Below are 16366 nucleotides of genomic sequence, written 5' to 3'. Positions count from 1 at the left end.
CAATAAAAAGATAATAAACAAGCTTGAATAAAATTTTAAAACTCATATCATTTTCAAGCTTGGTTCAAACTTAATAAAAAAAATAAACGAACGGACTCGAAGAGTTTAATACTGAATTTGACTCCGTTCATTTACATCCCTAGAAATGGGTGTACCTCGCTCTAAAAGATCTATGAATCATGTATAATTGTGTTAGATGCATTATTTGATTGATATTGTAGAGGAGTGATCTCTATGTTCAATAAGTCAAAAAGAGAATTCTTTCAAGTGGTCTGAAAAAACCCTAGTGTATATTATGAAAGAAGAGAAAGAGTTCCTTAAGTCTTGAGTTGATACAAACTCATATATTTTTTTAATGAAGTAGAGCAAAGAATCTTTAATGTTATGTGAGATCTCATTTCGTATATAATTTTTGATATTGTATGATTATGACTACTAATGCACTTCACTGCAAATCTTTTAGACATTCATTTTACAAATATTTTTTAAGTTATTTGAGATGTTAGAATTATCCGATAACACAAACTACTGTCTAAAGTTCTTTAGAACTAGAGGATTCAGAATAAGACTACATTTGGGAAGGTGTTTTTATTATTTTAAAAAATATATTTTTAGTTTAAAAATTTTTAGTATTTACTTAAAAAATTATTTTAAAAATAACAAAAAAATCATCACAAATAAAAACCTAAATTCTTCAGACTGCTTACCCAAATTAAGATTATTTGGAAGAATGTAACATCAAATTTATCATTTGAATTAGCATATGTTGACCCAACTCTTTTTATTCTTCTCAAAATCCCATGAGCTTCTGCGCCAGGCTTGCATCTATCTTGAAATCCCGCTCTTTTTCTGCCGCAGCTACTGCGGCTGCAGCCACCACCGCAGCCTCCATTTACTCTACATACGCCGCCCCTCCGTCATCAAACTCCTCATACTCTGCCATGGGTGACACTCGCAAGATCTTCCGCACCCGCATCTGCATCATCGGAAGTGGCCCAGCGGCCCACACGGCGGCCATTTACGCCGCTCGCGCTGAGCTCAAGCCCGTCCTCTTCGAGGGATGGATGGCCAACGACATCGCTGCAGGCGGACAGCTTACCACAACTACCGACGTGGAGAACTTTCCCGGCTTCCCTGAGGGCATCCTAGGGTTTGAGCTCATGGACCGATGTCGCGCCCAGACCGTCCGATTTGGCACCGAGGTTCTCTCTGAGACGGTGACTTCCGTTGATTTCTCCTCCCGTCCCTTCCGCGTTTTCTCTTCCTCTACCGTCGTGGAGGCAGACGCTGTCATTGTAGCCACAGGAGCCGTTGCTCGTCGCCTCTACTTCCCCGGCGCCGATGAATTATGGAACAGGGGAATCTCAGCCTGCGCAGTCTGCGACGGCGCGGCCCCTATTTTCCGCAATCGCCCCATTGCGGTTGTTGGCGGCGGCGACTCGGCCATGGAGGAGGCAAATTTCCTAACCAAGTACGGATCTAGGGTTTACATTTTACATCGTAGGGACACTTTTAGGGCTTCCAAGATCATGCAAGCAAGAGCATTGAGTAATCCTAAGATTGAGGTGGTATGGAACTCAGAGGTGGCGGAGGCTTATGGTGCCACGGATGGAGGACCGCTCAGTGGACTGAAACTGAAGAATATTTTCACTGGAGATATTACTGAGTTGGCGGTGTCTGGCCTGTTCTTTGCAATCGGACATGAGCCGGCCACCAAGTTTCTTGAAAAACAGCTGGAGCTTGATTCAGATGGCTATGTTGTGACAAAAACCGGAACCACTCAGACCAGTGTTAAAGGCATTTTTGCTGCTGGGGATGTGCAGGACAAGAAGTACAGGCAGGCGGTCACGGCAGCTGGGTCTGGTCAGTCGTGAAAAGTGTTAATCTTTTGATCCATCCTTCTTCGTTTATTTTAACATGTTTACACCTATTGGCCTAACGATTCCATGATCTTCTGCGAAGCAGATGCCTCATATGATTTGTCTGATTGAAAACTGTTTTAAGTTGGTATTCGGCATAAGAAAGTGGGAGAAGTGTCAATACATTTAGCTCATTTCCCAATTATTGAAATTTTATATTATTAGAATAATAGCATATATTGGCATTCTTTGTCTCGTTATTATGAGTCCATTGTTTAAAATTGAGCAATATGAGGCTCACCTTGAGGCCCGCATCAACGCAATTCTAGTGAAAAATATCTCGAGGCTTACTCCTTGGAGTTTTTTAGGAGGCTTGCACCTTAGCTTGGTTGAAGCCCGCATCGCTTCGCTGGCATGAAACTTATATCTTACCATATATATATTATGTCTTGTGTAATTTTTTGTTCACATATATGCAAATTTATTATTTCATAGTTTAATAAAAAATTAATATGTCATCCTTTAACATATTATCTATAATGCACCAACACAGACATATTATCTATAATTTTTTGTTCACATAGCATTTTTTAAAATATAGGACACGGGTGCCGGGTGGACACGGCATAATAATTTTTTAATATAATATATAGAAATTAAGGTAACATTATATTAAAAATTGCAAGCAATTATAAATCAAAGTCATGATAACTTGTTTAGCTTATAACATAAAAATGTTTAGTACAAAAATATCTAGTACAACCACAAAAGTATAAGCAAAAAATTATTTAGTACAATATGAAGGTTCAACTACTCAATAGAGGGAATGATAGAATTAGATTCAGAGATTGGTCTTTGGCTTTCAATATCATCATAATTGAATATCATTGCTTTCAACTCTGGTTCATCTAGAGAAAGATTTTCAACCTCTAATGACCCCATATCATCAAGGCACTCAAACCCATTTCCAGTAACATCCCACATCTTATTATCACCTGTCATATAAAATAGAATTTTCTTTGATAGAAGACAATGATTTGTATGCACATAAACTAAATCTTCAGTCCGTTATGGAGTTATTATATTCCTCTTCATTGATTGAATAAATGAGTATGTGCTACAATTTCTCTCGCAACAGGAAGAGAATGATACTTGACCAAGAAGTTTTATTACTATGGTTTGAAGAAATGATGCTGAAGCTTCATGAATCAACCACCACATTTTTGGATTCATTCTCCATCTATCATCCAAAGATTTTTTATCACCAAAATCCTCTAAATATCCAAAGAACTTTACAAGTTCTATATTAATTTTTCTTCTCTCATCATCTTTTGAGAAATATCGTTTCAAGCATATTTTTATCATATTTGACACTTCTAAATCTTTTTCTGTTGAGACACATTGAGGGTCTTCTTGAAGCAATTCTTTACTTGAATACCTTCAAATAATACAAAGCATATAAAACTATTTAGTCATTTATCAAGAAATTTAAAATTAATTTAAAAGATGAATACAATTATACCTTGAATTTAATGAATAAGCCAAACAATGTAGAGGTGTGCTTCTTTTGGTCCACCTATCCTCAAGAATGGTATAGACAATGCTCCAAAAATTTAAGTCTTCATTATGTGACTTTCTTTAATGTCTGTATATAATTTCTTTTACTTTTGTTAATATAGAGTCCCATATCTCATAAATCAAATGTAGGAATAATTTATCTGTGTCAGCTTCTCTCAAAATGTCATAAATCGGATCAGTGAAAGCCAAAATATAATTTACATCATCCCACCACAAATCATCTAAGACATTTTCTTTCACATATCTTGCCTTTCCAACATCATCTTCTCGATAGCAAGACAACTTCTCATTAATTATCATATAGATTGAAGGACATTTTTTATTTGTTTGAATATTCTCAACATGATTATTACAGAGGCAAAACGAGTTTCAGTAACAGCTAACGTTCTCAAATGTGAGAAATCATTAAATATTGAAAGTCTCATTGAGTAATTCATAATGAAATTTCTGATCAAAATAGTATCATCTGCAACCACTATTATCCAATGCCATTCAGCATAGATGATTTCATTTGCCTCTATATTTCTTTGCTGCACAAATATTTTTTAGAAGAAGATTTAAAGTGTGCACAACACATGGAGTCCAAAATATATGAGGATAAATTTGCTCCACCAACAATCCTACAACTATACACACCGGTGCATTATCTATTATATTCTGCACAACATTTGAAGGCCCAATAATGACTATCACATCTTCAAATTGACAATGAAATATTTATCCATGTATTCTCTTTAACAATTCACAGCTTTAATAAACATTGGACAATTCTCTATAATGGCCATGAAATTAATGAGTGGTCTTCTTTGAGGATCAGTCCAACGATCACACATCAAAGTGACTTCTTTTTCTTTCCACACACTTTTTATTGGTTCAAGCAATGTTTCAATATGTGCTCTTTCCCTTTCCAATAATTTTGATCTTAATGCATTGTAGCCAGGTGGAACATAACCTGCAAGGTTATTATTACATACAAAAGTGAATGTATTTTTGTAATGAGGATTTCTTGCAAGGTTGAAAGGAACTCCAGCTGAAAAAACATCATTGCAATTTCATCATCTAATTCCTCTCGCTACCGCATCTTAAAAGACTTCTCTAAAGCATTACTGACAACTCCTTTTCTTTTCTTTGAATCATATCCTTCACTTCAATATGATAATGAATGATCAACTCTAACAGATAAAGAAGAAGTGTGGGATGAACCATGGGTATATGACAAATATATCTCTTTAGGAAGTGCCATTTCGATCCTAGATTTAGCTTCATAAACTTGTTTATTCAATTCAATCAACTGTGACGTAGTAATTTTAGGACCTTTTAATTCCATGGCCATAAATCTTAGTTAGATGTGCGTTCACCCTAGAATAAGATCCTTTGTAGGTGCCACCACAATAATTGTATTTGAATGACACATTCCCTCTTTCAATAGTTTTTCCTAACTTTGTAACATGAATTCATAATAGCTATTCAGTTTCTACAGATGTCTCTTTTGAACCACTCCCACAAGCACTAGAGATCATTTTGCTTTTAAATTCACTAGTGAAGTAGAAGAAATAAAAACTTATTGTAAAACAATTAAAAATTGCCAAACAAAGTTAAAAAAAACAATTAAAAATTTGCAACTATGCGGGGGGTCCAAGGGGGCAGCGGCTAGACCTGTCAGGTCAGGTCGCGAGATCTGTCCCCGAAACAAATTTTTATTGTAAGAGTGAAAACACAGCAAAAGCGCAGTAAAAGCGCAATAAAAGCGTAGTTAAAGCGCACTTAAAGAGTAGTTAAAGCGCATTTAAAACTCAATGAAAGCGCAGTTAAAACACATTAAATAAATAAATTTTTATTGTATGAATAATTTTAATCCAAAACAAATAAAATACTTTTAAAAAATATGCTATTCTGATCACAAATCTACAGAATCATTGATAAATGAAGAGAAATGGCGAATGGAGAAAAAAATGACGAAATCAACTTACAGGTTTGAAATATTTTTTGAGGTTTGGCATCGGCTTCTCTTGGCTGCGCCCAAAAACTAAGAAGGATGGCTTGTTGCTTAGGGCCAGAAGGGAAGACCAAGGGTGCGATCTCCAGCCAACCGCTGCTCGCCTCATTCGCTCGGGAAGACCACGAATACGAATAGGAATATGGAGTTAAGGAAAAGATGAAGACTCGAGTGTGAACCGGCTAATATGAAATAGTAGGATTAGAGTTTTTTTTTATTTATTTAATTATATAATAGCCGGACACGTGTGCCCGGTTTAATTTTTTTTAAATGGGACACAATAGTGATGTGTCCGACATGTGTCCTCGCCGTGTCGGATGCATGTCCGTGTCCGACACATGTCCGACACTGCATACCCTCTTAAAACGAAGTGCCGGTGGATAATGAAGTCTTTACTTGGCTTACTTGGGACCGGCTTAGCCTAGCCCAAAGCTCTTTTGATTAATTAAATCCAATTAGAGTGCAATGGGGTGCACTTAACCCACATAATTTTGATTAATTAACCCCAATTAGAGTCCATTGGGGTGCACCTAAAGAATATTAGGTTTGATCCAAACTTAGCCAACTATTAGCATAAATTGACTAAAGGCAAGTGCAATTAAATTTTTAATAGGTTCATTTAATGCCTATCTCATTTATTTTGTATCTCAATTAACTGGCATTAAATTTGTGGACCTAGCTTGAGCTATGAGCTCAGGTAACTTAATTTAACTTGATCTAGAAACTTCTTAATTTGGCTAACTAAAGATTGATTAGGCTTAAACTCATCCATTGGTCTGGGCTTGCAACCAATTTAGTTTGGCTATTAGCTCCCCTTGGATCGAATCAAATCCCTTAGCTTATGCATGGAGCTATATTGAGTTGGATATTTCTAACAGCGCATTTCCGTAGTACATTGTTGAACCTCATCTACTGGAGCCCTATCAACTTAATAACCTAGGTTGTTCCTTTTCTTCCCTCCTAACAACCTCCTAATGATTTTTGGGATGCATAAGAGAATTTGGAAAGCTTCTCATGATTCTAAATATTAATTTCCCACACTTTTCAAGTGATCCCAAATTAAAATATGTCTAAATTTTGAAATATTAACACCTCCGTTTTCTCAGGCTTTGGAGGCAATCTTGTTATGGTTTTGAGTGTGCCTTGGATTATCATGTGTGATGCATAGACAGGTATATGATGACACATATACGATACGACATAGACACAAGACATGTTAATTATTGAAAATATAGGGCACGAACACGGTTGGACATGACATTATAATTTTTATATTTTAAAAATATTGTATAAAAATTGAATAAGTATAATATTAAAAATAATAAGTCATTTAAGTAGAATTTGTACTTAAAATGATTAATATTAGGATGTCGATAGTTGGACGTCGATGCTATGTATCAGGCATCGAGAGTAGAGACGATAATGTATACAAATCAATAAGAAGATTATAAATAAGACTCTGAGGTATATCGAAAAAATAATGAACAATGAACATTAAAATGCAATTCTAGTTCTTCTCTCTTCTATTTTGTGATTAATCCTTCTCTGTTCTTGTTTGATGTGAGTTTTTGCCTTACATGAGTTGATGGCTACTTCTAGTAGAAACTCTTTATACCATAGTAAGGCATGGTTCTTTTCTTTGGGGTGCTTTCGTCCATTTTCTTGTCTCTTAAATTATTTAGTTACTAGTTTTATGTGGTGATTGAAATTATATCTAGTAAGATATGTTTTAGGTTTTCTTTTTAAATTGTAGACTTTGATAAATTGCCAAATTTAATTTTTATCACTAATTTCCTTTTGAAATTTCAAAATTTTGCAATAATTAAGTTATCTTCTTGAATGAAATAAATGTGTCTATTGTTCATACATTAGAAGTGGTGATTGTTTGCTAAAAAAATGAATCAATAACTTGTAAATTGTATTTTCAGTTTTGGTTCTCTTATATTTTATCCTAGGTTGTAATGGAAACTCTAAAACCTTTAATATCTTACATCAAATTAGTAATAGATCCTAAATAAAAATAAAAAATAGTAATCAATCCTTGGTTAGGGTCAACATGTCACTCAGAAATGGAGTAATTTAACAAGTTTTTTTAAGAAACTGTTGACCTCCACACCATAACCAAAAAGGAAACAGACAAAACAAAATAAAAAAATGCTAAAATGATTACCTGCTGTGATCCAAAGCCTATACCTTGTCGAAATCCTACCTGTAGCCGCACTCCATAGAGCTCCAACACAAGTCGTCATCTGCTTTGATCGAAGCTGACCCTGAACCCCATCTTCTACTTGTCCGACACCAATCGAGCCCCAACCGACCTCCCTCTGCCTATTTGCAAACTGTTAGTCCAGAGAGAGAGAGAGAGAGAGAGAGAGCTTCCCCTACTATATTTCTTTTCAAATTGAAGTCTCAACAACCCAAGGCCGTCGCCTTCTGTTACCGTCTCCAGCCAATGCCAGATCTCATGTAAGACTCCTCCCATTTCCTACCTTAGCTCATGCAAACCCTTGCCCTAGCCGAATCCAACTGATCTCATGAACACCTAGACCGAGCCGAGACCTCCACTACCCATAGTCTTGTCTTCAAGCCTATGATCAGACAAGTTTTTCGATTTATCCCTCTCAACTGAACTTTTAAGCTTGTCTTGAGCTATTAGCTGTAGGTTATATATATATTTTAAAATTAGTTTAATTAATATTAGTTATATTATGATTAATATTATACGTCTTATTATTAGTATATATATACATATTTGTCTATTTTTGTATTTATATATTTATATTTATATTTGTGTGTGTGTTAAAAAAAAGAGAAGAGAGATATGTTAAAAAAAAGAGGTTTAAAAAAAAGCAAAAAAAAAAAAAGAATAAAAAAAAGAGAAAAAAATGCTGGAAAATAAAAGAAAGAAAATGCCAAAAAAAAAAGAAGAGGGAGAAAATATAAAAAAAAGAAGTAAAAAGAAGAAGTATTATGCCTCGATATGAATGCCAACTCCATCGATGTCCCATTCACTAAGGTATAAGTTCTAAACTTCAAAAACTCGTCCTCGACACTTACAACACGATGAAACAACCACTTATACATGCTTTTCTTTGTGTGGTGGGAGGAATTTCATTGTGGTGCTCGCGACGAAGCTGGTAATTATCAAAATCTCCATTTTCGACATTTGCAGCGCACCGGAGAATCGCCTATACATGTTTTTTTTTTTTACATGTTTTTTTGTTTTAGCGTGATGGGAAGGGAACCCGGTGCGACGTCTACGACAAGGTGGGGATGCTTATAAGTACCTGTAAGTAGGAAAACAACTATATTTTCAAACATGTGGTATAGAAGACCCCTATACGTTTTTCTTAGCTTGATGGGGGATGAATATTATGGCCATGGTGTCCGAGGAAACCTACCATACATGCTTTTCTTAGCCTAGTGGGATGGCCCAATTTCCCCTAGACGAGGAGGCAATAGGAGGTTACCAAAATTTCACTTGAAAACACAGAGGACTTGGATAAAAACAGGAGACAGAATGAACTTGACTTGAATATTAATTAACACGACTTGGATAATTTGAACAAAAAAAAAAGGACTTGCAAATTGACTACACTTGACTTGGACTTGAACTTGAGTTGGACCATAGAACATAAGCTTGAATGAACTTCAAAGAACTAAACTCATAATGGCATGGAACTTGAAATTAGCAAGAATCAAATAAATGTAAACTTGACATTGGACAAATGAATGTCAAAATACAAATAGAGATTTGTGAGTAACATCAGTAAGCAAATGAAATGCCAAATATCAATGAACAAAAAAAGGTTGTTGTTGAGCAACACTCCAAAAATGCACTTCATGCAAGCAAACACAACTCAAAGTGAGTACAAGGACTTGTGATAGAAGAATTTGTTTGATTAAACATATTTGCAAAAATGGGTGAACATGAAGGAATGTGATGGCATCCCTATCACCAATAATAATCCAACTCCAAGAAGGTACATCTGAGGAAAACGTCAAATGAAAATGAACATGCAAGAATCACTAGTGGATTAAGAACCCTAAGGACAATCCACTTGTAAGTAAAATCAGAGTGAGAAATGTGATGGAAAGCTCGCAAGCAATGGTACAGGATCTATAGTCATTTTCTCTCTACAAACAATGAAATTTGACATGCAATGAATATGACTGTTTGATGCATTCAATGAGTTTGGAGTGAATGAAATATATGTACAATCAATAGTGTTCAACTCCAAGCAAGTATGTTAGCTTAACTGCAAATAATAATTCTTCATGAGGCAAGTTTACTAGTACATGTGGAAGTCCCTATGAGCCACTATAGAAGACTCCTAATTTATTAAACAGTTCACCCAAATTAATGAACTGTTCATGAATGATAATAAGAGTCATACAAACTGGTGAGGATCCATAATCCATAATATACACAATGCTTCGTCTGCAGGTAGAAGCTGATGAATTATAACACATACAAGTTCCTACGAGCTGTCATATAAGGTTTACTGTACACCCAATGTGTCAACCACAAGCAAAATGCAGAATAACTACAGCAAATACAAATGCTTATAGTCAGTTCTAAAAGACTCTTATGCAAAGCAATCACTAAGAACAAAAACATCATGTGAAGGCAATTATCTACAAATAACAAGAAGGAAATTTGTTAGTGCACAATAAATTACCTGCGAAAAGCAACAAGAAGTGCACGACAGTTTACATGTATGAAACAGGTAAGTGACCGCAGCATGACATCACGCCATCGGATATGAAATACTCATACAAACAGATAAAAGGCGTCTACAAGCTGTAACCCCACACCACCATATCCACAACATTCATGCAAGCAGACATAAGATGTTTACAAATTTTTCCAAAACGTGCACTATAATATGTATGCACATAAGTACATAGAAATGCACATGTACTTATACACTCGCATGGTCTCTGACGAGCATGTTATAGGAACACACGTGACGTATAAGGATGCTGCGCGGGTTAACAAATTTGAACTCGTCATCCTAAGCAGGTAAATAGGAGTCGATAAGGTTCAATAAATAATTATAAAATCTTTCCAAACACCCGCATGGGCCCCGACAAGCGTGTAATTGGTACACACGTGACGTCTAGGGATGTTGCATGCATCAATAAATAAACGTAGTTCAAGCTCGATCCTTCTATATTGATAGATAGGAGTCGACACGGCTTGAACTACTAAACATATATACGGTTAGGGTGTTGACCAAAATACTTGTTTTATATGTTCATATAAGACCTTCAAGGTTGATGACAAAAGAAAATTCATCAACAAAGGCATAAATCCTACAAAATCAGATCTTTCTATATGGATAAATAGGAATCGACATGGCTCGAACTATCAAACAGATATACGATCAGGGTGTGGACCAGAATACCTGTTTTATACGTTCATATAAGGTATTCAAGGTCTATGACAAAAGAAAATTCATCAACTAAGGCATAAAGCCAATGAAACTCAATCATCTGTTGGCAGCTCGATAGAATCGACAAGGTTCAATGTACAAATGAAATAACTCATACACCCCGATGATGGCTGTGTTGAATGTAGATCTCAAATGCAGGGGTTAACATCAACCAATTTAAATGCCCTCAAACTTCCACCAAAATTCAAATATTTTCGAGTGACCTTAAATTCATATCAATGATGGTCGCGTTGAATGTTCATCTCAATCGGAGGGGTTCACAAACACTTTCAAATGTCTCTCAAATATCCAAATGCCTATAAAATTCAAACTCCAAAATAAAAAAATCTAAATATGTTTAAAATTAAAATCAACCATCCAACCACTTAAAGTAAAATCCATCCACCCTCCTTAACAGTTTATTGAGGTGGACAAATTGAAATTTACTTCAGCTCACATAGAGCTAACGCCTAATCGAAAATATCATTAGGATCCAATCTCAAATAATCTATTGCCAGTAAAGACGTGTTACATGTCCTCTAACCGACAATTTTGCCGCCAAATGACATCGCAGGATAAACGGTTATGACTCAGGGCCCTCTAAACTGAGTGATTTTGCCTCCAAATGACACTACTAAATTGTGGTTATGGCCAGAGGCAAATATATTCCTTCGTGGCATCAAATCCTTGAGATATGAATCAATAGGATATAATCGATAGGGTACAAAGCCCTCTATTAACTAAGGTGGATTCAAATTTTTCCCCTTAGATAAATACCTACCCCAGATTTACAAGGTACCCTTGGATGAAACAACCCATGGTTGCCGACAAGGATCCTTCTGTCAGATTGGGTCGACTACCTCTTCTGACTAAGTAGACCAGGGACCACGACGGCCCAGGACGACAAAATCATGGTATCTTGATCGGGTCTATCATCCATTCCCCCACCATCCACTTTAAGTATAGGATTGTGAAATTTTCAATTTTAAACATTACATTTCCAACTTCTAACCCATGCTACTATTATATGCCAGATAACACATCTAATTAACGACTAGCCCTAATCGAAAGTTCTCTCTCGTTTTTGGGAGGGGTAATTAACTATAGGGGCTTGCGTTTATAGGAAGCCAGAATCAGATCATAAAGTACTCGCAAAATGAGGGCGAAATCTATGGGTAGTGTCTTATCTACAAACCCATACGCCTTCCCAAAATTTACCCCGGAACTTAATCCATTAAAACACCCCCGAAAATAGAAGCGGGGGAGGCCAGGGCCAAATTTTTGGAGCCCATAGAAATTGACAAAAACATGGCGTTTTACATATTTTAAAAACTAATCAAAAAGTTATCAATAAAATGAGACCAACTAAGCACAAGAATAAATCAAATTAACAAACAACTTGAAATATTAAGAACTAATCAACCATGTTCACAAGAACTAGATAACGTGTCTAGTGTAATGAAGAACCCATTCACAATGTTGTCAGGTGATTTGAATGCCACCATGAAATAATCAAGATAGATGTGATGTGGACTTTGCCAGTAAAAATTAAGATAGCTATCGATGAAAACCATATGATATCAATGAGGACATAATTAAGTTAATGTTGATGCTTTTATATTGGAGGATAGATTTTAAAGCTTTGTTGTGTTGGATGATACTTTTTTAAGTGGGACATGATGTCAAGAGAATAACAATGTTAGATATGCAAAACAAAAACTTACTAGCCAAACAAAGAAGTATTGGGTTGGCATAGAATTAGAAAGAAAAAAGCTCAGGATTATAACATACCACAATATGGGCTTAAATGAATCTGCTGTTAAAAGAAAAGTATATACCTATGTATTATTAGTATCAATTACTCGGTAAATTTAATTCAAGGAATTAAGATTATCATAGAATTAGTAGCTATAGCATCATCATCCAAAATTGCTCGAGACTTATTTTAGGTGTCACCAAATATAACGCTATGTGACTCGATGACCTTGTAGAAACTTGCACATTAAATATTAAATAGGAAGATAATGAGATGACGAAGGATAAGATTTGCATGAATTCAAAGAGGAAATAAGTGATTCTGGGATTGCCTTTATTGTTCTTTGAATATCATGTGACGTATCTTTGTCACCCTAAGTCGTTGATCAAAGATGGTTAATACAAGATTTGCATAGTTTTGAATAATTTATTCAAGTTGAGAAATGATACTTAGTCATAGCTATTTGAAGTTGATTGAAACTATTTCTTGCTCTTGTTATTCACGTCTTTATTCCTATAACTCAGCGGCCTTTGTAGCATATCATGAACTACCATAATTGGTTAAGTAGTAATTGTAATAGTAATGGAAACAGTGATAATAGTGATGATGATAATGATAACCATAATAATATATCAAATGAGAAGCAAAAATATGATGAATGCTCAGTTCAAGTTGTTTTACCGTAATAAATCTACTATTATATTAGATATTTGGGGTTGTTTCTTAGACATATATCATCTTATGATGTTTTATGTAATTAGTTTTGCTACATTGATATGTGATATTCTTTTTTATATATAACTAAACTATCACTATTCTTGTTCGGCCTCAGGCTGTATGGCTGCCTTGGATGCTGAACACTACTTGCAGGAGATTGGAGCTCAAGAGGGAAAGGCTGATTGACTATCTTCAGATTGTGTGGCCTGCTTATCCAGTTCAACCCCTGTTATGGGAAAGCCCAAATTATAGTCTTGCCTAGTTACAAGACAACAATGGAATTTTTATGAAACCCAATGCCATTACATCTAGAATCAGGTATAACAAAATAATAATAATAATATAATATACATACAATCATCATTTATGGATTGCAATTTGTATTTATGCTAGTTATACTCATGTGATATAATTGAAAATTGGTGTTCAAGATTATCCAAGTTTAAAAAAACTTGGATTGTACGTTTTCGTCAATTTCATAGAATATACACAAATAAACTTATAATGGCGACTGATTGATCCAAGTGGCAACAACATTCCAAAAGAAACTCCAATCGAGCCATTAGGTTGCAAGACATCCAATCGAAAATCGTAGTTGGTGATGTAGGAGCAATGGGATTTTTGCGTGTATAAATTCAAAGCTTATATGTTGAAAAAACTTTTGTTTGTTGTTTTGTCATGCACAATTACTTTCATTTGTGTGTTACATCTTGAGTTGGAGCCATTAAACATGTTTTTTTTTTGAAACTGCCAAAGGCAAATTACTAAAACGGAGAAAACAGATACAATCTAGAGAATGATAGAACACCTATCACACTCATCTTTAAGCAAAGCAAAAAAACTAGGAGGGATCTTATTGCAATAGAGATCCTCCCAAATGAAATCCTCTACTAAAGCAAAATTAGCACATAAATCGGCTAATTGTTTACAATCTCTATGAACGAAATGAAAAAGAAACATACCAAAATATTCCAAGAAAGGCAAAGCTTCAATCTCTTCCTCGTGAGAAGCTTTATTCAAAGAACTTTGAAGATAATTGATGACGTTTTGATTATCCCCTTAGACGATAATCCCTTTAGCTTCAAAGTTCCACTTATTGTGAAAGAATTTCAAAGCCCTTACAGCCATAAGCTCCAACAAACCAATGTACCAATGTACACATTTGATACCAAAAGCAAATAAGAATTTTCCTTTATGGTCTCTAAAAACTCCAGCAATCATCGGACTCATTAGAGTCTAAAAGGGCAGCATCAAAGTTACCTTTAATCCACTCGGGTGGAGGAGGGTGCCAAGAAGAATTATGCAGCTTACAAAGATGATTGGCTCCCCAGTGATCCGAGAAGATACCGCACTTTGAAGAAGAAACAACAATTTCAATTGCTCTAGCAGCCATAAATCCCATCCCCAATTCATTGCCTTCATGGGTAACATTATTCCTACTCTTCCAAGAAAATTAGACAACTGTACAGTAAAGATTAGACAAAAAAGGATTTGAGATAGACAAAACCTTTAAACCATTGATACAATCTGACCAAGCATTGTATCTAGGAAGTTTAAAACCCCAATTGTCCAATGTATCAAACAAGCGAACTAAAAAACCACAGTTCACCGCAATATGCTCCTCATTTTCAGCGGTTGTACAACCTCTTGGATAGCCATTCGATTAAATAATTCTCCTGCACATGAGATAATCCAAAGTTGGAATACCTTTATTAAGTAATCTCCACCAAAAACAATGCACCCGAGCTGATAGCTTGCTTAATCTGAGCCTTTTCCAGCAACAACACCGTGATCAGTTCTAGCCAAAGCAGCTAAAGATTTACCTGAAAACTTTTAAAGAAGTTCTCTGGAATCCGTCCCTTCTTCAATCTTCACTTGTGAAATCAACTTAGTTAATTTCGGACCAAAAGGTCTATTTAGCTCAAACAGATTCCATTCCCTGGTTTGAATAAAGAAATCAAGTCTGGGGAATTCATCTACCATGACATTAATAAACGTAGGCCATTTGGACAACCTTATGTTTTGAATCCAAATATCTTCAAGTGTATTAATGGAAGCACCTGTAGCAACCTTCCATCTCAAAATTGGCTGTAAGGAATTCAAGCCATCCAAAAGAATCCTCCATGTAACAGAACAGTTTTGCTTCCTTATTCCACTGCAGATATCATTCCCATATTTGGCTCTTAGAGTCCTATATAGCAAAGAATTTGACTCCTTAATAAATTCCCAAGCATATTTAGATCTAAGAGGACCCATCATAGTAACAGGAGAATGCAATCCTGCTCCACCTTCAGCATACGGTTTACAAAGAACCTCCCACGAAATGTAGTGCATACCAGCATCATTGTCCGATTTTTTCCAAATAAATTCTCTGCATATCTTTTCTAGTTTCTTCAGAATATTGACGGGAACCAAAGAATAAGAAACATAGAAGATGGGAATAGCAAGCAAAACAGACTTTACCAGCACAATTCTACCAGGTAATGAAAAAAATTTATTATCCTAACTATTAATTTTAGCAGACGCCCTCTCAAGCAAGAATAAAAAATCAGAAGAGATCAATCTCCGCAAGCAGAGGTTAATACCCAAGTACTTCATTTCCTGCACCACCTTATAATTGAGAATTATGGATAATGATTTCTTCTTTGCTCTACTAACCGACTTCCCAAACATAATAACTGATTTCTTCACATTAATTGATAGCCCTGTCCAGCTACAGTAATCTATAATGATCCTCTTAAGCATTTTCACATGCTCAATACTAGCTTCAGAAAAAAGAAGAACGTCATATGCATAAAGAAGGTGGGAGATCTTGGGAGCCAATGCAACCACTTTAATTCCCAAATTAATCCCATTTTGGTGCAAGTTGTTAGATAACAATTGGGAACATAAAATGAACAAATAGGGAGAGAGTGGACATCACTGTCTAAAACCACTTTTTGCTTCAATCCAATTTGATTGGGTTCCATTGAAAAGAATTGAAAATCTTGGATAGGTAACACATTCCATAAGAAGTCTGGAG

General features: G+C 35.5%; 1 protein-coding gene across 1 annotated transcript; it reads left to right on the top strand.

Moving 5' to 3' along the window:
• Positions 1-775: 775 nt before the first annotated feature.
• LOC110109965 (thioredoxin reductase NTRB-like) lies at positions 776-13855 on the top strand. The gene is made up of 2 exons (XM_020841207.2): positions 776-1863; positions 13460-13855. The coding sequence occupies exons 1-2, from the start codon at positions 801-803 to the stop codon at positions 13528-13530; spliced, it is 1134 nt and encodes a 377-aa protein (XP_020696866.1). The 5' UTR covers positions 776-800; the 3' UTR covers positions 13531-13855.
• Positions 13856-16366: the final 2511 nt, after the last annotated feature.

This window comes from Dendrobium catenatum, unplaced genomic scaffold (genome assembly GCF_001605985.2).
Source record: "Dendrobium catenatum unplaced genomic scaffold, ASM160598v2 fragScaff_scaffold_44, whole genome shotgun sequence".
Classification (NCBI taxonomy): domain Eukaryota; kingdom Viridiplantae; phylum Streptophyta; class Magnoliopsida; order Asparagales; family Orchidaceae; genus Dendrobium; species Dendrobium catenatum.
The sequence above is the reverse complement of the archived record's forward strand: the minus strand, read 5'-3'. Positions and strand labels throughout refer to the sequence as shown.

What these genes read in the sequence shown, in the direction of transcription:
- LOC110109965 (XM_020841207.2), top strand. Translation starts at nt 801, where the DNA reads ATGAGCTTCTGCGCCAGGCTTGCATCTATCTTGAAATCCCGCTCTTTT. An exon ending in GGTCACGGCAGCTGGGTCTG is followed by an intron (nt 1,864 to 13,459) that starts GTCAGTCGTGAA and finishes GTTCGGCCTCAG; the next exon opens with GCTGTATGGCTGCCTTGGAT.